This window comes from Xenopus tropicalis, chromosome 5, assembly GCF_000004195.4.
Source record: "Xenopus tropicalis strain Nigerian chromosome 5, UCB_Xtro_10.0, whole genome shotgun sequence".
Taxonomy (NCBI): Eukaryota; Metazoa; Chordata; class Amphibia; order Anura; family Pipidae; genus Xenopus; species Xenopus tropicalis.
The window spans coordinates 43176880-43200525 of NC_030681.2; the positions used below are offsets into that span (position 1 = coordinate 43176880).

The 23646-nt window shown below is 40.6% G+C and overlaps 1 protein-coding gene across 1 annotated transcript; it reads left to right on the forward strand.

Annotated features, from left to right (window-relative positions):
- The first annotated feature begins 329 nt into the window (after window positions 1-329).
- On the forward strand, window positions 330-7332 carry LOC116410899 (mitogen-activated protein kinase kinase kinase kinase 4-like). Its single transcript, XM_031902485.1, has 12 exons — window positions 330-410; window positions 658-723; window positions 2233-2424; window positions 2803-2868; window positions 3425-3481; window positions 3648-3770; window positions 3932-4042; window positions 4165-4255; window positions 4539-4666; window positions 5113-5167; window positions 5383-5464; window positions 6999-7332. Exons 1-12 carry the CDS (start codon window positions 333-335, stop codon window positions 7204-7206), a joined length of 1257 nt encoding a protein of 418 aa, XP_031758345.1. The 5' UTR covers window positions 330-332; the 3' UTR covers window positions 7207-7332.
- The last annotated feature ends 16314 nt before the right edge of the window (window positions 7333-23646 follow it).

The following is a 23646-nucleotide window of genomic DNA, read 5'->3' on the forward strand; positions in this document are numbered from 1 at the left end:
GAACTTTCTGGATAATGGGTTCCCAGGTAAGGGATCCCATACCTATATATATAATTTAGCTGGTGGGCCTGCAATTTAATTCTCAGTCATATTATATCAGATTGACTGTCATTGAGCCAGTATTGTTATTGTTTAACTTAGACGGTGGGTGCAATACCTGAATGTTATACACAATACATGTTGTACAATATGTTATGGTAATGATGATTAGCTGTTGGTTTGGGCAACTCAGCATTATGCAATCACTCATCTAAGATTGGTTGTGAGACTTTATGTTTAAAAATATAACATTTTAAACATAAACTGATGTTTCAGTTTCTTTTTCTCCACAGATGTCAAAAACATTAAAAACATCAAAAATATCTAAAATGTCCAAGCCAAAGAAAATCAAGGCAAAGACACGCAAAAAGGTAAGCCAATGTTTTTTTTAAAAAACCCATAATGGTGTGTTTTAATTAGGAAATCACCAATCCCAGCATTATATTTGGGATTTGGCCGAATCCTAGTATATTTACAGGAGGTAGCAAAATCCTTAGGGTTCAGTTTCAGTAAAAGCCCTAGACCACAGATTGCAGTATATAATAATGAATATGCACATTTGATGTTTTTCATGTCATAGTTTTGCTTTGCATTAATCTATTAATATTACATTTCCAGGACCCCATTGCAATAGTAGAACTGGGGAATACTACGGAAGAAGATGCAAATGACAATGATTACAAGGTAAGTTTCCTGAGCAAGAACCTAAGCTAAAGAGTGTTTATTAAGAGTGATAAAATAATAATGACTATTTGTTTTGTTTTTGTTCATCTATAAAGTGTGTGTGTATATATACAGAGTATATAGATATATAAATTTAGCCGGTGGGCCTGCAATTTAATTCTCAGTCATATTATATCAGATTGACTGTCATTGAGCAAAATACAGTAATAGTGTTGTTTAACTTAGAGGTGGGTGCAATACCTGAATGTTATACACAATACATGTTGTACAATATGTTATGGTAATGATGATTAGCTGTTGGTTTGGACAACTCAGCATTATTTAATCACTCATCTAAGATTGGTTGTGAGACTTTAGGGCTGATTCACTAAAGTGCAATAAAACGTGCGCTATTTATAGCGTGCGTTAAAAATTTTAGCGCGTCTAAATCTTCGCGACTTATTGCACGATTCACTATAAGCATACTTGCGCTAATTTACGCGCGATATTGCATGTGTTATTGAACTCGCGAAGACTATTTTCGTTCGGTATTTGCCGGTACATGCGCTAATTAACGCCCGCGTATAGTCACTGCAAATAGATAGTAGCCGCATATGAATTGTCGCCACATATATATGGTAGCATATAAATGGTAGCATATAATTAGTAGCTGCTTATAAATAGTAGCCGCTAGTGATGAGGGAATCTGTTCCGTTTATCTTTAGCGAAAAATTCACAATGTCATGCGGGCAAAAAAATTGTTGCCCGCGACTATTTATATGCGGCTACAATTGCTGAAATGTTTCGCCAGGCATGGATTTGTGGCAAATTTTTGGACGTAAGGTGAATTTTTCCGCTGCAAATTTTTTCATGCGTTTTGCCATTGGCGGATTGTTTTGCGAAATGCATGAAAAAATTTGCAGCGGAAAAAATCGCCGCACGTCCAAAAATTTGCCGCAAATCCATGCCTGGCGAAACATTTCAGCAATTGTAGCCACATATAAATAGTCACGCGAATAAACGCACGCCATGTTAGCCATACATGTCAATACTTTCGTAAAATTACTGTATTAAAAATGACCATTTCCCTGCAAACTGGCGGCTGCGTCACTCTAGGGCCAACACATACTTGAATAAATAGCACTGCAAAGTCAATATTTTATTGCCAAAAGCTCATTTACTGTACTTTTCTATAATTATCGCCTGCCTGAAGTAGGTATTATTTTTCGCATAGCCTAATGCGATATTTAGCGAGCCTAAGTGTTTGTGAATCATGCGTATTCTTTTCAGCGTGCTAAATAATGCATGCGTTAAAACTAACGCATGCGGTTGCGTGAAAAATAGCACATGCGATACACGACTTAACGCACACGGTAATACTGTAGTGAATCACACGCTCATTTTTGCGTCTATTTTAACGCAAAAAAACGTGCAATAAAATTTATCGCACTTTAGTGAATCAATCCCTTTATGTTTAAATGTATAACATTTTAAACATAAACTGAGGTTTCAGCTTCTTTTTCTCCACAGATCTTCAATCTTTGTCTACAGTCTCTTATTTTCACTTTCCTAGTGAAAATGTTGAGGAAACTTAGAGACGTTTTCTGTAGCTGTCTGCCTTGTTGCAGACAGCCAGAAACAACAGAAGCACCAGAAATACCAGAAACACCAGAAACACCAAAAGCATTGAAAAAAGAAAAGCCAAAAACATGCAAATATGAGGTAAGCAAATGTTTGTTAAAAACCCAAAATGGTGTGTTTTAATTAGGAAATCAGTGATCCCGGCATTCCATTAGGGATTTGGCTCAATCCTAGTATTTTTACAGGAGGTAGCAAAATCCTTAGGGTTCAGTTTCAGTGAAACACCTAGACCATAGATTTCAGTATGAATAATTAATATGCACATTTGAGTATGACAAGTTTTCAATGTTTTCCCAAGTTTTATCTCAATTTGTAAAAAAAAATCAAAAATACTTGTATACGATATTTGGTTAATATGTCTCCCTGTGTTGTTTTTCTGCCATCATGCTACCAAAACTTTTTTTTGTTTTTCATGTCATAGTTTTGCTTTGCATTAATCTATTAATATTACATTTCCAGGATCCCAGAGGAATACTAAAGCTGGGTGAGGCTATTGGAGAAGGTGCAACTGGCCTTGTTTGCAAGGTAAGGTTCCAGAGCAAGAATCTAAGCTAAAGAGTGTTTATTAAGAGTAATTACATAATAATGACTAATTTTTTCTCAGCTTGGCTGTGCCCTATACAGCAATGCATATTTGTGTGGGCTCTAAAGTTAAAAAGAGTAAACCATTTTATTATCATATGAGATTACCTGAAGCTGGGAATAAGACATGCAACCTATCGCCCCTTTTCCTTCTACCAAATCCCATAAATCCTCTTGTTAGTCACTGGTGAAGAGCGAATCGGTCCCATTTTACTGTGCCAAAAAATTTGCTTAACTGCTGAAAAATATGCGAAATATTCACAAAATGCGGCTACAGCACGGCGCCCAACTTTTTGATGCAAGCGGGGCATTTTTCATGCGACCGCTGTGAATTTTTGCAGCAGTTTCACCGATGGTGAAATGTGGAAATTTGCAGCGAATCCATGCCTGCTGAAAAAATTTGCACATCACTATTAATCACCGGACACATTTTTTAAAAAAAATGAAGCAAATGTATTCATCAAAACATTAAAGTATACTAATAAACATTTCTTTACAGGGTTGCCATCTGAAAACCAATGATACAGTGGCCATTAAAATTATCAATGCTGAAAAGGTAATGTATGAATTTTAAATTAATAACATAGATACATTGGGTTTAGTTTTTCATCAAATAAGTAATTGGGCTATATAGTTTAGCTCTAAGTAGTACTGGATTTGTGACCCATTACTATACATCAAAATATGATAAATTTGGACTAACTGGAATTTCTTTGACCTAGGCTGAAGATAAGGAAATCAAAAATGAGATTGAAATCCTCCAAAGTTATACTGAGCATAAGAATATTGCAACATTCCATGGAGTATATTTAAACCCTGTCCCGAAAGGAAGGGAGAAATTATGGGTAAGGAATTTATTTTTTAATAAGTTACTTATGGAAGGTAGAAGCCTAGTGCTGCTTCCCTGATATTGTTTGGCTAAAACCTTTTGCCTTGTGTTACGTTAAGCTCTAACTACATTAGGATGCAGGCCCTAAAATGTGTATATTTTTTATTTTCAATGCAGATTGCAATGGAATATTGTGGAGGCGGCAATATTGTTGAATTGGTAAGCAACACGCCATACAGGTCATTTCACGAGACTTGGATTGCCTACATCATTCGGGAAGTCTTAAGGGTATGTTATTTTTCACCCATTTTAGATTATTCTTGGAATCTGTATAATATGTCTATATTTCCTTATTCAAGTAAAAGAAAATTCATTTTTTAATAGATACATTTTGTTTTTTGCTCTTCCAGGCCCTGAAATACCTTCACGGACAGCAAGTCGTGCACTGCGATATAAAGGGTCTTAATATCGCACTTACAGAAGATGCACGTGTTCGTTTAAGTAAGTAAAATTGTGCTAAAAGAGCACTGCACTAAACTTAATGCAATATTGTATGCTATTTAGTGTTTTTGTGTAGTGAATTTATTTTGATTATTCTTTCTATATACAGAAAGAATAATTGGCTGATGCCCTTTTGAAACTACCTGTGTTAACCACTGTATTGTGGGAATTTGCCTTTTGTTTTTTGAACATTTTTTATTTTTATTTTCCATTGAACATCTTATATATATATATATAGAGAGAGAGAGAGAATATATAATTATGTTGTGATTTCTGATTTCAGTCGATTTTGGTGTCAGTCAGAAGCTGAACCAAGGCGATACCTGCAAAGACCCAGTTGGTACACCTCATTGGCTTGCACCAGAGGTTTGGTTTGCCGCAGGATTTGAAACGGCAACGTATGACTACAAGGTAAGATGCTTACTATAATGCCATAATACCTTTGCATTAAGCCTGTAATTTGTTTTTAGTTTAGCAGGTAACAGAATTATTTAATGTTATCTAAATTCCTAGCAGTCTGATTTAATTAAATTATTGTCTGCTGGTCTCAAGTATGGGTGCTTTGATTCTGCATAATATAGTATAGCAAAACAAAAGGGGTGACAGAAGCCAAAATAATGCAATAAAATGTTAAGATTAAATGTTAACTGAACATCCAACATAGCTTTTACTTATAGAAATTGGTACTAGGGAGACTGTACAAAACAAAGTGATGGTGATGCAGTTTATTTCTCGCTTTCCCTCCCCATAAGAATTCATTTAGGATAAGAGAGTCCTGACAAATTCCTAACAAGTTATTTGGAAATCATTTATAGGCCTCACTATTTAATAATTTTCCTTTACTCTTTCATTTGTAGTGTGACATATGGTCACTGGGGATCACAGCAATAGAGATGGCAGAGGGAATGTGCCGTAAGTACAACCCTGATATTTTCAGTTTATTCATTTATACACAAATATATAAGCATGCATATTTAATAATAACTTTAATGAATGACTAAGGATATAGGGATTTGGGTTCTACAACAGCTGGAGGACTACACTATATATGGTCCTTGCTAGTGAACATTTTGTTAGTTTATTGTAATTTTATTGGTTCTGAAATATTTTTTTTGTATTCCCATTAGCATTGCACTCTATTGAACCTGAAGAAGTGTGCATAAAAATCCTTTATGATGATCCTCCCACACTAAGATTTCCAAGCAAATGGTAAGTCATCTTGATATGGTTTTTACCATGTATCATCAGTTAATGATGCGCTGTGGCTCTTGGCTGTTACTAAGATAAAATGAAATCTTATTGGAAGCAAAACAATCCTACTGGGTTTATTTAATGTTTAAATGATTTTAAGTTGACTTTAGGCATGGTGATCCAAAGCATTCTAGATCAGTGCTGTCCAACTTCTGTGGTACCGAGGGCCGGAATTTTTCCGACCTACGTGGTGGAGGGCCGATAATGAAAGCTACTCCCCTTTTTGAAACCGCACCCACTTGAAACCACACCCGTGTTATCACATGACCATACCCATATTAATGGTTGTAGTACAGCAAAAACCTGCCATACTCTGCCTTCCCTACCCTGCCTGTGTGTGCCATACTCTGCCTGCCCTACCCTGTCTGTGTGTGCCATACTCTGCCTTCCCTACCCTACCTGTGTGTGCCATACTCTGCCTTCCCTACCCTGCCTGTGTGTGCCATACTCTGCCTTCCCTACCCTGCCTGTGTGTGCCATACTCTGCCTTCCCTACCCTGCCTGTGTGTGCCATACTCTGCCTTCCCTACCCTGCCTGTGTGTGCCATACTCTGCCTTCCCTACCCTGCCTGTGTGTGCCATACTCTGCCTTTCCTACCCTGTCTGCGTGTGCCATACTTTGACTGTGTGTGCCATTCTTGGCTGGTTTGTGCCATACTTGGCCTGTGTGTGCCATACTCTGCCTGCCCTACACTGCCTGTGTGTGCCATACTCTGCCTGCCCTACCCTGTCTGTGTGTGCCATACTCTGCCTGCCCTATGCTGCCTGTGTGTGCCATACTCTGCCTTCCCTACCCTGCCTGTGTGTGCTATACTCTGCTTGCCCTACCCTGCCTGTGTGTGCATACTCTGCCTGCCCTATGCTGCCTGTGTGTGCCATACTCTGCTTGCTCTATGCTGCCTGTGTGTATGGAACACACAGGCAGCATACAGTGACACAATGCTGGCACTGCTCCTACTGTCTGCACAATAACTATATATTAAAAAACTTTTTAATTGCAGTACCACCTCAGTATATGTTCTTTTTGTAGTGTGCAGGGATTATTTGTGGGTTTCTACTGCTCCTACAGTCTGAGGTGTGAACAGGGGAACAATGGGGTTGATTACAGTCTCAGCCTAAGGTGTGAACTCTGCAGGGGGTGAACAATGCAGAGATTAAAAGGTGTGAACAGTACAGGGGATTACATTTTTAAACAATACAGGGGGGTTACAGCCTGAATCTGAGGTGAGAACCATGCAGGGGGGGCAGTTAATCACAGTTCTGATACCATATAAAGCTTCCACAAGAGTAAGCCATCAAAGCAGCCAGACAGGTGGGGGGCCACACAGAGGGGGGTCGCGGGCTGCCAGTTGGACAGCACTGTTCTAGATTATAGTTCCCATACTTGTCCATTACAAATGATTTAATATATTGAATATATATATATAGAGAGAGAGAGAAAAGGTTTACTTATGTACACACGTAAATTATTGCACCATGATTTTATTTACAGGTCTACAGAATTCAACTCATTTTTGGGTCGCTGTCTTCAAAAGGACCCAAAGCTTAGACCTAGTGCCGGACAGCTGCTCAAAGACCCATTTGTGAGAAAGCTAAAGAATGTAAAGACGGTCAGAACAGAGATTCAAAATCTAATCTCTAGGATTAATAAAGCCAGGGATGCTGAATTCACAATATCAGAAAGCAATTTCAGCAATTAAAGGTTTTTCAGGAAGCCTTGGTAATGATGAGAGTCTGGATCCAGAAGGTCAGTTAAGATCAGCTATTGTTGTGGAACTACAAATAAAAGAGGAAAAGTGTACTCTAGAAGGCAAACGTGCATTTTAGCAGCCAAGTTGAAGAGTTGGCTACAGATATCAAATATGAGTCATTATTGCTGAAGAACTGCTCCCAGAACGAAATACCGACATACTTTATTTTGAGGAGTTCAGCCAAGATGATTCACTTACTGCTGGGGAAGTGACACCAGAAGCCGAGAAAGATGCTACTGATTGTGTGAACAAGAAGCACAGTATTGTAGAGAGGCCGGAGAGTCAATAATGAGGGAGGGTGGAAGGGTGGACTCAAATATGATAAAGCTCCCGTGTATGGAACGAAACGCGTGGTAGAAGTCATAAGGAAACGTACTGATAACCTGTGTAACAGTGCTACGTGGTGACACTGGAACTGAGGACCCAGAAGCTGGTAAGGGACATTATTCTGTATAACTGTGCCGTCCATCTAGGCACACCCAGATAATTATCATCACACAACTGAGCTGCACAGGGATTGGATGGGTGGGTGGACTCCTATCAAACCTTCAAAATACCAATCCCAACATGCCTAATTGTTGTTCACTGCTAGGCATCTGCCAAAGGTGCACCACACTGACTGTATGCAGAGAATGGGAAGTCAGGATTGGAGGGGGTTGGAAAGTTATAGTGAGATTGCTGAACAAGCATACATAGAATTTTGAGTTTTTCTAATTCTTCTAACTCTATATTAGCTACCGAAAGAAGAAGATACTACAGTGAAGACTACAGAAGTTGAAGACAAACACAGATGGTGACACTGGAAGTGAAGAGCTGCTGCTGAGCGAGGAAACATTGAGTTCATCTTTATTTGCTACTGAGAGAAGACACTACAGACAATAGTGACTAATGACAACTAATGCTCAACAAAAAGAAAAACCCTATTTTTAAATAAAAACATTGATATCTGTTATAAATATGTTTAAAACTCTGAGCTGTCAATCATACATTGCCTGCCCCGCCTCTATGTTTCAGGCATTGAGTCAGGACAGTCAATAACTTTCACTTTCCATTCAGCACTTCTCTCTCTTTAAAATCTAATGGCGGGGGGTGGAGATCAAGCCCTGCAACACTAACCAGTGCCCAGGTCAGGGTGGTGCCAGCTATGACAAATACATGTATAACTTAGGTAAATAGTTGAGACCACTATATAGGGGGTTTACCCTGACATGGTATGGTGGCTTGTCAATTTTATGATCATAAATTTGTCATGAAAAGCTCTATTTTACTAAATACATAAACTTGCATTCATACTAAATGACTAGTGCAACAGGGGACCAGGGGGAGTGCATTAATCAATCCTCTCTATTATGTATGCCTCTAGATAATTTGGCTGGAGGATCAGTCAGACTCACATTCTACTTAGCCTTGGAGTGCTCTCACAACCCCCGTTATTTGTGTATTTTGTATTTTAGCCAAGTTATTTGCAGGAAGAATGGTTAAACTTCAATGTGGTTGTAGCACCCCCACACCTGTCCCTTTAATAGTGGTCTTATGCCTTTAAAATTGTTGTTGGTCTGGGCAGTCTCTCACCATTAACCCTTTAAAAACCCAATGTAGAATCTATGTTCTCTATATAAAAGTACCGAACTGCCACAGAATGTAGATTCAACGTTGTGCAGCACTTCCGGGTTATGAAGCTCCTAGACAATGAGCAGAGGCGGGGAATGAGTGGCCCCTGGGGCGCTATCGCCCAGGGACCCCATAGGAAAAGGCAAGCACGCAGATTCTAACTCACACTGTTCAGTAGACCCCTGGCGCTCATATTTAGAGTGTTTTATGTTGATATGTTACAAAATTTGAGGGTACATAATGGGGTAAAATGCAAGCTTTGTGACAGGTTTCAGAAATGTCATTAAAACCATTCTGTTTTGCATAGCTTTGTAGTTTAATAGTTTGTAGTAGAAAAAAGTATTTACCCATTTTTGTTTTGTCAGAATGTGTACTTTCAGAAAATATATGGTTTTCTAGGGTTTCCATACTGTTAGGGGGTCTTATGGCACATAATACACATGCCGGGAGCTTATATTGCAGCGTATGCAATTTCTATGCACCAAATTCCTTTTGGGGTCTCTAAATGCCAGATACATCAGTGATCCTATGCACAATGGCCATCAAACTGTTCAGTGGACCCTTGGCTTTCATATTTAGGATGTGTTTTTTTGGTACCTAATGTTATGTGTGAGATAAGGTTCTCGAAAGTGGAAGGTTTGTTGCTATATTTCATCACAACCGCCAATTTTGGGCAAGCATTGCAACTCTGTAGTTTGAGTAGAAAGACAGGGAAACCCATTCTGAATTAGTACCAGAATGTGTACTTTCTTAAAATAACCAGTCTGTCACTATACGCACCCAACCACGGTATCTCGGATTTGTCTAAGTTGGCACAAAACCCTGAGATAGTTCCAAATTGTTTTAGCGTATCTATTATGTGTGGGATGGCTATTTCTGGGTTTGCTACAAATAGCAAAATATATCTGGCCTAAGCTGAAAGTTTTGTTTCTACTGTTCCTATTTTGATGCCTTGGAATTGTTGTAGTAAATTTGAATTATGTATCAGAGAGTCAAGTGCCAAGTTAAAGAGCAGTGGTGATAAGGGGCTTTTAGTGCCTTTGTGTAAGGTAAATGGTTTTGGGTTTACCCCTTGAGTGGAGACGAAGGCTTGTGGTGTCTTGTATATTTTTTGTATAAATTGATGGAATCCTAGGCCAAAGTTTTGAAATTCCAAGTCCCCGAGCAGGTGTGGCCAGGTGACTCGGTCAAACGTCTTTACGGCATCTAGACTAACTGCTGTCGTGGTGTGCGGAAAGTCCATGCTTTCAGTACAGTTGCTTAAGATTTCTTATGTTTTGGATAGACTAGAGTATTGGCCTTGAACAAAGCCAGTCTGTTCTGGGGAGATGATTCTTGGCCAAATATTTTTGAGTCTATCTGCAAACACCTTGCTCCGGACCTTGTAATGCATATTTAATTGTGAAATAGGCCTGTATATAGTTACGTTGGTAAGGTCTCTGTTTGATATTGTGGTATATCTAAAGATGCTAACATTGTTCTATATGCTTGTATTATATTATATCATTGCATAGGATTTTATAGAATTCGGAGGAAAAACCATCCGGACCTGGGGATTCTGGTGCGTTGATCGCTTTTATTGGAAAAAACAACACCCCCCATCTGCCTATAATCCCCTCTAATGTACTTGTACAGAGTAATCATGTCCCCTTGCAAGTGCCCTTTTTTTCCAGAGAAAACAACTCCAACCTCAGCAGCCTAACCTCATAGCTTAAATCTTCCATCCCCTTAACCAGTTTAGTTATACGTCTCTGCACTCTCTCCAGCTCATTAATATCCCTCTTAAGGACTGGAGCCCAAAACTGCACTGCATACTCAAGGTGAGGCCTTACCAGGGACCTATAAAGAGGCAATTATTAATTATGTTCTCATCCCTTTAGTCAATGCCCTTTATTATACAAGACAGCACTTTATTAGCTTTAGTAGCCACCGAATGAAATTGCCAGGAATTAGACAACTACAAAAAAACCCAGATCCTTCTCCATTAAGGATCCCCCCAACAAACTACCATTCAGTAGATAGCTCACAATTATATTATTTCTACCAAATTACATAACTTTGCACTTGTCCACATTGAACCTCATTTTCCAGTTTGCTGCCCAGTTTTCTAATTTTGTCAAATTGCTACAAATCGGTACATTGTAAATTGAACATAATAAGAATCAAAAGCATTCAACGTTTTACCGTTTTCGCACAGGCAAAAAACGCCTATTGTTACTGTATTAAAAGGGGAGTAATAGGGAATCCAAGGTGCCAGGGGGCCACCACCCATCATATTGAGTTATTTTAGGGTACCTGAGGAGAAAGTGGGTATAAGAGGTTGGGAGGGGGTAAGGTTGGGGGGAAGGGAGGGTGAGGTATCCTAGATCTCGTATGTGGCCTTTTCTCCTTTAGCACTATACACTTTAGCAACTATATAAATTGTATTGGTTTCCTCAAACAATTTAAGGATACTGTTGTAGATTTTACTCATGGTACTGTGATGTATGGTTATTTATTGGAGATCTATTGATTAATATCTTGTATTGAGGTTAACCATAGTGTTTTCAGTTTAGTTAGTTGAAGTTCATTTTTTCTTTATAGCAGGGCTCCGGTGTATTGTCAGTGTGTCTATTGTTTACTTTTTGTAGGTCTCTGTTGGAGCGATTAAGTAGATTTAGGTTTAGGGTGGGCAGAGCTCCTGATTTTGCGTTCGCTCTCATTCTCAGCTAGCCAAGCCCCCCCTACATCTCTTTTGATGTGTCACTATATATGGCTTACCACTCTGTTCCTCCCAAAGCAACCACTTGCTTGCAACCTCAACTACTGACAGCATTTTACACTTCCCCACGCCCACTTTTTTCTAACTTTGAACCACAAATACCGGGTGACTAACTTTGGAAAGTTAAACAACCCTAGAATTAATACTTCAATAATCAGTTTAAATATACACCAATGACATTTAATGGGTGGAAATGGATTGGCTGTTGGTGGCTCCGCCCACTTTTTCTAACCCTGAATACGTGGTCAGCCAGTGACTGACTGTGCAAAGTTTGGGAACCCTGACATAAATAGTGTGAGAAAGGCAGCATTTTAAATTTAAACCAAAATGATTGGATGTTGGGGGCTCCACCCACTTTTAAAACCTAAAGATGCAGCCCCCTAGTGACCCTGGTGTTAATACTGTGAGAATGGCAGCAGGTTTAATTTCCCCATTGAAAATCAATTGTTAAAATCTGATTGGCTGTTGGTGGCTCCACCCACTTTTTCTAACTCTGAACCGCAGTTACCAGGTGACTAGCTCTGCAAAGTTTGGGGGCCTTAGCAGTATGTTGGGTGAGAATGCTGAGAGGCACGCCAGTTTGGATGCAAGGGTTTCTGGGAGGGAGGCCTCAAAGGGAAAGGATAATAACTGCTGGTTAGCATAAGCATTGATGTTTTACACAGTTGATTTTATAGTACGTGCATAGATGTCCATTGGATATCAGTTTCTACAGTCTGTCCTTCAGCATACCATATTCATTATTATTACATGCTGGCATTGAAGTGTATATTGTCCCAAATACCCTTGTTGCCCTCCAACCCTCATTGATGTTGATTGCTAATTAAAATCCATATTTCTAATGATTGCTATCCATTGTATGGAATGCTAAAGAATTTATTGTATGATTGCATTGCTTCCTAGGAATACTACAGAGTTCATAGTATAACTGAACACATATGTATGAAGGTAGTATCTTGATACATTCTTTAAAAGGGGTTGTAAATGCAAATATAATATTTTGCAGAATGAAAGGCTCTCTAGGCAGATTTCTATTATACATTAATCACAGGCTTTCACTGATTTTAAAGTTACTTGTAAATGTATTTGCTATTCAATTGCTCGCTATCCTTCTGAGAAAGCCGTTTCGCCAATTTTTCACTTTTTAATCAGTTATAAGAATCTTTCGGCAAAGCGAAACAGGACAGATTTGCTCATCACTATTAACTTGCCTTGGTTTAACCCTTTAAGTGCCAGCAGAATTACACATTTCAGTTCCCCTCAGTGCCAGACGTTTTTTAGATTTTATGTGCTCTCTTATTTTACTTGGGGAGGGGTGTAGTTTAGGTAGGAAAACTAAATATTGTTTGTTTTCAGGAGAACCTGAGATTTCCAAATCTGCCCTGAGATTTTGTGTGTTCCCACTTCTGAAATGAGATGTAGAGCTCTAAATACCAAAAAAAAGATAGATGGCTCTTTTCATGATATATGGATTTATACCACAACAAAAATTCAACTTATTCAGAAAGCCTCATGTCTCCCGAACGTGCCAATACCTGATATGTACACTCACCTAAAGGATTATTAGGAACACCATACTAATACCCTTCTCTGACCTCTAGCATCAACAAGGCATGTTCGCCCACAGGACTGCCGCATACTGGATGTTTTTCCCTTTTCACACCATTCTTTGTAAACCCTAGAAATGGTTGTGCGTGAAAATCCCAGTAACTGAGCAGATTGTGAAATACTCAGACCGGCCCGTCTGGCACCAACAACCATGCCACGCTCAAATCACCTTTCTGTCACGCTCGGTATCCCAAACCCAGAACAAAAGCTGAGATCCCGGTCAAAGCTCACTCTTCTGCCTATAACAACCACCTTTCGCTTCGGGTGGAGCCCTCCGCTACTCGGGTGCCGCCAGGACTTGTTGTGAGAGGATCAGGGCGAATGTTCTGGGCAGGCAAGGGAACCTTGCGTTTAACGTAAAGTTTTAGGAAGCTGAGACGAAGTGGAGCAGGCCGAGGTCAAAACCGAACAGGCAGCGAGGTACAATATCGAAATCCGGAACACGTAGTCAAAAACAGGCAAGGGGTCAGTTCAGGCAGCAATCAGGCAAGGTCAAGGTCAGGCAAAGGGGTCAAAACAGTAGTCAGAATCAGAATAGCAGAAAACAGTAATCAGGAGGCAAAACCGCAGTTGGGCGACGAAAATATGCGCAGGCGCCTTTAAATATTTGAATTTCGCGCCTTGCGCGATGACGTCATACGTCGCGCCGGCTCAAGAGGGAGAGCGAGCACCGCCGCTCGCCAGAAGAGCCGGACGCGCGCATCGGCGCGCAAGGAGAGGCGGGCGTCCCCGCCTGGAGAGCGGCGGGCGTCCCCGCTGCCCAGGTACTTTTACATTACCCCCCCCTCTAGAGGGGGCCACTGGACCCCTTGGTTTCTCAGGGTGTTTAGCATAAAATTGTCTGATAAGGCGGTCAGCCTTAACATTAGTGGCAGAAATCCATGATCTTTCTTCAGGACCATATCCCTTCCAGTGAATAAGGAACTGTAACCCCCCCCTGGATAAGCGTGAATCAATAATCTTTTGTATTTCATATTCAGATTGACCATCTACCAAAACTGGAGGAGGAGGAGAATGCTGACGAACCACCCTGGCAGGCTTTAAAAGAGAGACATGAAAAGTATTTGAAATTTTAAGTTCAGGGGGAAGTACTAGGCGAACAGAGGAAGGGTTAATGATGTCAGAAATTACAAAAGGACCAATAAATTTGGGACCCAATTTGGCAGAGGGAACCTTAAGTGAATATTTTTTGAAGATAACCACACCTTATCACCAACCTGATATTCTGGTGACTCCTTCCGATGCCTATCAGCAGCCCTTTTTTGGGTGCTCACTGCAGAAGACAGAGAATTTTGAATTCTCTGCCAAACTTTTGAAAAATGCTCCACCATAGAATTAGCCGCAGGAACAGCAGAAAAATGTTCTGAAAAAGAAAAACCTCTTGGATGGAAACCATAAACAATATAAAAAGGAGACTCCCCGGTGGAAGCATGAGTGGCATTATTAAAGGCAAACTCAGCCCATGGAAGAAACTCTGTCCACTGAGACTGATTATTGGACACATAACACCTCAAATACTGTTCCAGAGATTGGTTAGTTCTTTCAGTCTGACCATTAGTTTGAGGATGGTAGGCCGAAGAAAAGGACAAATCAGTACCTAAAAGAGAGCAGAATGCCCTCCAGAACCTAGAGACAAACTGAACCCCCCTATCAGAAACAATATTCAATGGAGCTCCATGGTATTTAAATATATTAGTAACGAAAAGACCAGCCAAAGTTTTGGCAGAGGGGAGGGCGGGAAGGGGAATGAAATGACACATCTTGCTAAAGCGATCTACTACCACCCAAATAACAGTATTACCATTAGAGGACGGCAATTCAACAATAAAGTCCATAGAAATATGAGTCCACGGCCTCTCGGGAACAGGAAGTGGTTGTAATAACCCCTGAGGCAGAGTCCTAGATGGTTTGGAGCGTTGGCAAACTGCACAAGAGTTAATATAATTGCCAACATCTTGTCTCATAGTAGGCCACCAAAGGGAACGAGATAATAGTGAACAAGTCTTACTTTGGCCAGGATGCCCTGCTACCCTAGAGTCATGAGTTTCAGACAAAACAGCCTCGCGTAAATTTTCTGGAACAAAAAACCTGCCAGATGGTATGTTTCTAGGCAAGTTAATTTGAGCCTCAGAGAGAGAGGCCAAAAGGTCAGGACTCAGGGCAGCCACAATCACTTCCTTAGGAAGAATAGTGTCAGGTTCAAGGTTTTCTTTATGACATGAGACAAAACTCCTGGACAGGGCATCGGCTTTTAAATTCTTGGACCCAGGTCTATATGTTAGGATAAAATTGAAACGGGTAAAGAACAAAGCCCATCTTGCCTGCCTAGGGTTCAAACGTTTAGCAGATTCAATATACAGTAAATTTTTATGATCAGTGAATACGGTAACAGGATGTTTGGCACCTTCTAGCAGATGTCTCCATTCCTCAAAGGCCCATTTAACTGCCAACAGTTCTCTGTTACCAATGTCATAATTAACCTCCGTAGGGGAGAATTTCCTTGAAAAGTAGGCACAAGGATGAACCTTACAAGTAACAGGGTGACGTTGTGACAATACCGCCCCAGCCCCCACCTCAGAAGCGTCAACTTCAACGAGGAATGGTAAGGTGGAATCTGGGTGACGCAGAACTGGCGCAGAGACAAAAGCTTCTTTAAGAAGCTTAAAAGCTTCAATTGCGTCTGTGGGCCAAATACTGGGATCAACCCCCTTCTTTGTAAGGGCCGTGATTGGGGCCACCAGGGAAGAAAACCCCTTAATGAATTGTCTATAATAATTGGCAAAACCTAGAAATCTTTGAATGGCACGTAAGGAGAGAGGTTGAGCCCACTTCAAAATACCCTCTACCTTGGTTGGTTCCATTTCTAAACCTTGTTGAGAAATGATGTACCCCAGAAAATGAACAGAAGGAACCTCAAAAATACATTTTTCAAACTTGGCATATAATCGATGCTGTCTAAGTCTCAGTAGTACTTCCTGAACCTGACAACGATGATCCTCCAAATTAGAAGAATAGATCAGAATATCATCTAGGTATACTACAACATAGCGTCCAAGAAGGTCACGAAAAATATCGTTAACAAATTCTTGGAAGACAGCAGGAGCGTTACATAACCCAAAAGGCATTACCAAATATTCATAATGCCCATCACGAGTATTAAAGGCTGTTTTCCACTCATCGCCTTCCTTAATCCGGATTAAATTATATGCACCCCTGAGATCGAGCTTAGTGAAGATCGAAGCACCCTTAACCCTATCAAAGAGCTCTGAAATCAAGGGAAGGGGATAGCGATTTTTAACCGTAATCTTATTTAGATTTCTATAATCGATGCAGGGCCTAAGCCCACCATCCTTCTTGCTTACAAAGAAGAAACCTGCCCCCGCAGGGGAAGAGGATGGTCTAATGAACCCTCGTTCCAAATTCTCTTTAATGTATTCTTCCATTGCTTGAGTCTCAGGAAGAGAAAGTGGATAGGTTCTACCTTTGGGAGGAACAGCCCCAGGAATTAATTCAATTGCACAATCATAGGGTCTATGTGCAGGTAGTAACTCAGCCGCTTTCTTAGAGAATACATCAGCGAAGGCTGTATATGGGGAAGGAAGACCCTTTAAAGTGGTTGTAGCAATGAGAACAGACCCTTTTAAACAAGATACTACACAGTGTGGTCCCCAACCTTGAATTCTACCGGAGACCCAGTCAATCTGCGGGTTGTGTTTTTGTAACCATGGGAGACCTAGAATCACAGGAGTGTCAGGACAATTGATTAGATAGAAAAATAACTGTTCCTTATGAGAACTTTTGATAGACATGACTAGGCTCTGAGATCTGGAAGACACAAACCCACACCCTAGCGGATTCCCATCAATAGCCAGTAACCTGACTGGGGGAACTACAGTGGTACAAGGAATACCCAGCTTATGGGCAAAATTAATATCCAAAAAGTTCCCGGCCGCTCCAGAATCCAAAAAGGCCGGAATCTTAGCATTACCGTACTCCCAATCGAGGAGCACGGGAATGAAGATTTTAGAGGAAACATAATGGGGAGTAGAAACTGCATTACCCAAACAAGACTCCCCAGACTTGTTTAGGCTTTGCAGTTTCCCGGCCTCTTTGGACAATCTTTGCGGAAATGACCACCCTCACCACAGTACATGCATAACCCATTAGTGCGTCTGCGGGTTCTTTCCTCTGAAGATAAACGAGTAGAACCCAATTGCATAGGCTCCTCTACTGGCATAGGGGTAGCAATGTTACGTATAGGTTCAGGTACCAGGGAAGAAGAGGGGTTTAAGGAAGAGGCCATTCTTTCTTGACGCCTCTCCCTAAGTCTCCTATCTATTTGAATGGATAGGGACATTAATGCATCAAGGGATGAAGGAGCAGGATAATTAATGAGACTGTCTTTAATGGCATCAGACAGACCAGTTCGGAACTGACTACGAAGGGCTGAATCATTCCACCCTGTCTCCACTGCCCAGCGGCGGAACTCTGTACAATACTCCTCAACAAGCCTCCTGCCTTGCTTGAGGGCACGGATGGTAGAGTCAGCAGAGGCTGCCCGATCAGGGTCGTCATAGATAATAGCCATGGCTTTAAAAAAGGCTTCTAGAGAGTATCGGGCAGGGTCAGATGAGGACAGAGTGAAGGCCCAAACCTGAGGATCACCCAACAGTAAAGTGATCACAAAATTAACCTTCGCTGTTTCAGTAGGAAAAGAGCGAGGCAAAAAACTAAGATAGAGTTTACATGCTTCCTTGAAAGCAAAAAATTTACTCCGATCCCCAGAGAACTTCTCGGGGAAAGGTATCTTAGGCTCTACAAGGGAAATTCCCAAAGAGAGCGGGGTAGGAGCTGGATCATCAGCTGCAGGTTGCTGTTGGAGAGAATCCAACCTAACGGCCAAGCCCTGGAGGCATTGGACAATTTGGTCTTGTTTGGTCTCTTGCTCCCTGAGACGCTGGAGGAGGTTTTTAAGCATGATCTCTGGAGAAGCGGACGAAGCAGAGGCCCCTTCAGCATCCATTTTCTTTTCAGGCCCAACTTACTGTCACGCTCGGTATCCCAAACCCAGAACAAAAGCTGAGATCCCGGTCAAAGCTCACTCTTCTGCCTATAACAACCACCTTTCGCTTCGGGTGGAGCCCTCCGCTACTCGGGTGCCGCCAGGACTTGTTGTGAGAGGATCAGGGCGAATGTTCTGGGCAGGCAAGGGAACCTTGCGTTTAACGTAAAGTTTTAGGAAGCTGAGACGAAGTGGAGCAGGCCGAGGTCAAAACCGAACAGGCAGCGAGGTACAATATCGAAATCCGGAACACGTAGTCAAAAACAGGCAAGGGGTCAGTTCAGGCAGCAATCAGGCAAGGTCAAGGTCAGGCAAAGGGGTCAAAACAGTAGTCAGAATCAGAATAGCAGAAAACAGTAATCAGGAGGCAAAACCGCAGTTGGGCGACGAAAATATGCGCAGGCGCCTTTAAATATTTGAATTTCGCGCCTTGCGCGATGACGTCATACGTCGCGCCGGCTCAAGAGGGAGAGCGAGCACCGCCGCTCGCCAGAAGAGCCGGACGCGCGCATCGGCGCGCAAGGAGAGGCGGGCGTCCCCGCCTGGAGAGCGGCGGGCGTCCCCGCTGCCCAGGTACTTTTACACTTTCTTTCCCATTCTGACATTCAGTTTGGAGTTCAGGAGATTGTCTTGACCAGGACCGCACCCCTAAATGCATTGAAGCAACTGCCATGTGATTGGTTGATTAGATAATTGCATTAATGAGAAATTGAACAGGTGTTCCTAATAAACCTTTAGGTGAGTGTATAGTTTTAGTTTCGCATTTTCAAAGCATTACAGCAGAATACTGCATAATTTAGATTCCAAAGCCCCCCTAGCAGTTCAAAGACCCTACAAAACCATATATTTTTAAGTAAACATTCTAGTGAAACAAAAATGGGTAAATATAACTTTCTATTGCAAACTACCAAACTACAGAGGAAATGTTTCTTTAGAATAGAAGTTTGGTGATCTTAATCTAGCATAGAAATATACTTTACAGCTGCTCTACGCTCTCCTATTATATTAGGGAATGGTCTTTCCTTTTTTCCAGTTGTAAAAGAAACCACAAGTACATTCTAACCATATACTAATAAGAAATATTTACAAGTTAAAAACTCACAGTTAATAGACACTCCTGTCCTAACAAAAAGTATATAACCAGGGCAAGCATGAGGGGGGAAGAGGGAGACCCAGCCCTGGACCCAATCAAATTCTAATCTCATGGGGGGCCTGACTGCAAAATGCAAAGAAAAGTTGCAGAAATTGCATAACTTTTTATCAAACAGTTATGTAAATTGTGTAAGTCTTTGGAGCTTTAACTTAAAACCTACGCATATTGACAAAATAACTGCCATGACTTGTCTAAAGACTTACATACCTTACCCAGAATATTATGTAACTTACATATAAAGCAATAACATGGCAGAGCAATGTGGCAGGGTGGGCAGTTTTGTAGGGTTTAAACGTGGGGCTAACTCCAGTAACCACCATTGATTTAAAAAAAGATGAAAGTATATTACACTAACCACCAATGAACTGACTTGTAATTAATTATTTCAAATAATTATATTGTAAACAAATGAGTTATTATTGAGTAATAATTTATATTATGATCTATTGACTTAATCATATCAGTTATCTACCGCATGAACTTTTCAGCAGTAGATTGTCTAGTTTAGTGGGGCCAGAATTTTTTTGCCTACTTGGTGGATGGCTGCTAATGGAAGACAGTTTTGACTTCTCCCCTTTTCTCAAACTGCACCCACTTTAAACCACAGTTAATCTCAGTACTGATATCATTTAAAGCTTAGACAAAGGTAAGCAGTCACAGCAGCCAGACAGGTGGGGGGGGGGGCACACAGAGAGGGGCTGCAGGCTACCAGTTGAATAGCACTGGTCTAGTTATTTTGCCTTACAGTGGGATCACTGGGACCTAAACCTATGCAATTTACACAAAATATACAAAAACATAAGTTATATATGTCAAAATGTACATAATTCCTTTATCAAGCAATGACAAGGCAGAGTAGCTTGACAGGGGCTATTAGGTAGGTAGAGTTTAAACAGACCTTTAATGAGTTGAATGACTGAGATTTTATGTTTGTTCTCTCACATTATTAAAGCTTGCTTTATCTGTAGAGCAAGCAACCGTTAAGAGCCTATACTTTTATTTAATTCTTAGGGGTTAATAAAGCAGTTTTTATTGGAGTGTGGGAATGGGAAATATAAAGGTTTGCTGCAGTCGAGAAAGTCCCCTTATGGGTTAATTCCAGCTCAGGGCTGGACTTGTGTTGTAGCTAGAAGGGAAGCTAATCCATTTTCAGTTTAAAGTGTTACCTGACAGTCCCATAGTTGATCTGGGGTATAAGGCTTCCCTAGTCATTAAAAGAGGAAGCCACTATGCGCTTAGCCTGAGGTGAAAATAGGCCTCTGTATGTGTAGCTAGTGAGAGGAAACACAATATTGTAGCTCAGTCTGGGAGTGAGGATAGTGAGTTAGGATCAGGCTGCCACCATGCAAAGTAGGGGCTCAGCTGCACACACTTAGGGATATAAGTAGATCCCACAAAAGTTCCACTTGGAATGCCTGTACTCACACATTGGACACTTTTGAGTGAATACTATTCTGCAGATCGCCATTAATGCCTGAACTGAGCAAGAATTTTAAGAGAAGCCAACTGGGCCACTGGCACCCAAGTGTTTTATTCAACCTGAGGTTGTAGTTCACTGTATTTTCCACCACTAATACAATAAGGGACCACCCTAAGTGCAAAAGTTCCATGTACAGTGTTCCTTGTCCAAAGGTAAGAGAGTACAGTACTGCATTACCCATAGAATTATAGCAGCAAGTTAAGTCAGTTACAACTTACTGTATAACTTACTTCAATCAACTCTACATCATAAACGTTTTCATTTCTATTTCTTAATTTTAGCTTTCTGTTTAAACAAATTTTCTGAATGGAATTTTTTATTAACCCCATTTAGTCTGCTCATGTGGCTGTAGGTCCAGGGCAGTGCACCTGGGGATAACATCTATTTCAGCATGCACATTTCTTCATTGCCTGCCTTATTATATTCAGGTTCACCTGCTTGAATGTAGTTCTGTCACTCATTTCTTGAGGGTTATTGGGGACACACCAATGCCCTGGGTTCACTGATACCCTAAAGTGGTCCTGGCCAAGCTATTTATTTACAAGGCAGATTTAAGTCACCCAACTGTCTGTGTTCGAGAAGTAGAAGAGCAAACCCTAAATAAGGGTCACAGGCACATAACCATGAATGGATAATGTCATTGGCCATGGGATGATTTATGAAAAGAGGCAGAAATATGGAGACTTGCTTACGGTGCTATCTATTAGGTAAAAATCCATTTTTATACTTAACCGGTAATAAGTATTGTTTTGCAGCTGTAAGGTCCTGTTGATATTAAGCAACATCCTTACTTCATTGCAGCTGCCAACATAAAAACACCAAATTGTGCCAGGTGTTACAGTGGCATTGCATCAAGCTGTGGTAACAAATTAAAAAAAGAATGGTGACTAGGACCTGGGTTCAATACCTAGTTGTAGTACATAGTTCCTGGGTGCTTTATAAATCTGATATTAGCTAATTTACCAATATTCATTAATATTTGATTGTTCCTAACAACTGATTGCCTGTCCATTGCCTGAATTTTGACAACTAGATCAGTTAATTCTCTACTGGACTCTGGCCTGTGTTTTAGTATCAAGCTGACTTGTATTGCTGGCTATAATTTCACCTCATGTTGGCATTCTTATATTCTTTCTAATATTATTGTATCATTGCACAATGTGGTGAGATAGCGTCCTAAAGTACAGTGCTGTTCAACTTTGCAATAAACTTCATTAATACAATGTTTCAGAAATATTTGCATTTTCCATGGCCAAAGTCTCCTTTTGGGGGTCACAGAACTCTGCTTAAAGAACTTCTAAAAATGTGACATGTTTGAAAGTTCATCACTCACTAGTCAGCCACATGCTGAATTAATTTAGGATCTGTACTTTGGCTACAGTTTTAAATATTTTAATTGGTTTACTTAGTTTAATTAAGTTCTTTTCAATTCCCCCTGCTTTTGAACAGTTTGATCTCAAAGTACAGTGTTTTTCAACATTTTCACCATCAATCTGCTGCCTATTTTCTTTATACAACACCATATACCATAACAAGCTTCACTCGGCAGGTTACGATGTGATTGATTTCCTGTTTTCAATTGCTTAGAGTCATTTATTCTAGTGAGACAAATTGTTCCCTGTCTATGAAAAGTAACAAAGCCACAAAATGGGCTCTGCTGGTTGCTTAAATGGAAGCTGAAAATGTCTAAACAGAGGAAAAAAATCTTCAATTTAAGCATTCAACCAACTGGAACTTCACTATTCTCTTGGGATGATTTACCTAGCTCTTCATTTGCTTTGAGCCTCAAAATATAAAGCTCAACATAATGTTGATATTAGCATTAGCTATTGAAATACTCAGTGACTAGAATTGAGTCCATTATCTAATTGTGTTGAACAAATTGTTTTATAACCATAAAGAAGTAATGGCAAAATAAACTGTAATATTCTGTTTCCATAAAAGCATGATTTCTTATTCTTTTGCATGTTTGTCACACAAAATGTTTCTGATCATCAAACACATTTAACTATTAGTCAAAGATAACACAAGTAAACACAAAATGCAGTTTTTAAATTAGGGTTTTTATTATTTAGGGAGAAAAAAAATCCAAACCTACATGGCCCTGTGTGAAAAAGTAATTGCCCCCTGAACCTAATAACTGGTTGGGCCACCCTTAGCAGCAATAACTGCAATCAAGCATTTGCGATAACTTGCAACAAGTCTTTTACAGCGCTCTGGAGGAATTTTGGCCCACTCATCTTTGCAGAATTGTTGTAATTCAGCTTTATTTGAGGGTTTTCTAGCATGAACTGCCTTTTTAAGGTCATGCCACAACATCTCAATAGGATTCAGGTCAGGACTTTGACTAGGCCACTCCAAAGTCTTCATTATGTTTTTCTTCAGCCATTCAGAGGTGGATTTGCTGGTGTGTTTTGGGTCATTGTCCTGCTGCAGGACCCAAGATCGCTTCAGCTTGAGTTGACGAACAGATGGCCGGACATTCTCCTTCAGGATTTTTTGGTAGACAGTAAAATTCATGGTTCCATCTATCACAGCAAGCCTTCCAGGTCCTGAAGCAGCAAAACAACCCCAGACCATCACACTACCACCACCATATTTTACTGTTGGTATGATGTTCTTTTTCTGAAATGCTGTGTTACTTTTACGCCAGATGTAACGGGACACGCACCTTCCAAAAAGTCCACAAGGTATTTCCCCAGAAGTCTTGGCAA

What these genes read in the sequence shown, in the direction of transcription:
- LOC116410899 (XM_031902485.1), top strand. Translation starts at nt 333, where the DNA reads ATGTCAAAAACATTAAAAACATCAAAAATATCTAAAATGTCCAAGCCA. An exon ending in CAAAAACATGCAAATATGAG is followed by an intron (nt 2,425 to 2,802) that starts GTAAGCAAATGT and finishes TTACATTTCCAG; the next exon opens with GATCCCAGAGGAATACTAAA. An exon ending in CAACTGGCCTTGTTTGCAAG is followed by an intron (nt 2,869 to 3,424) that starts GTAAGGTTCCAG and finishes ATTTCTTTACAG; the next exon opens with GGTTGCCATCTGAAAACCAA.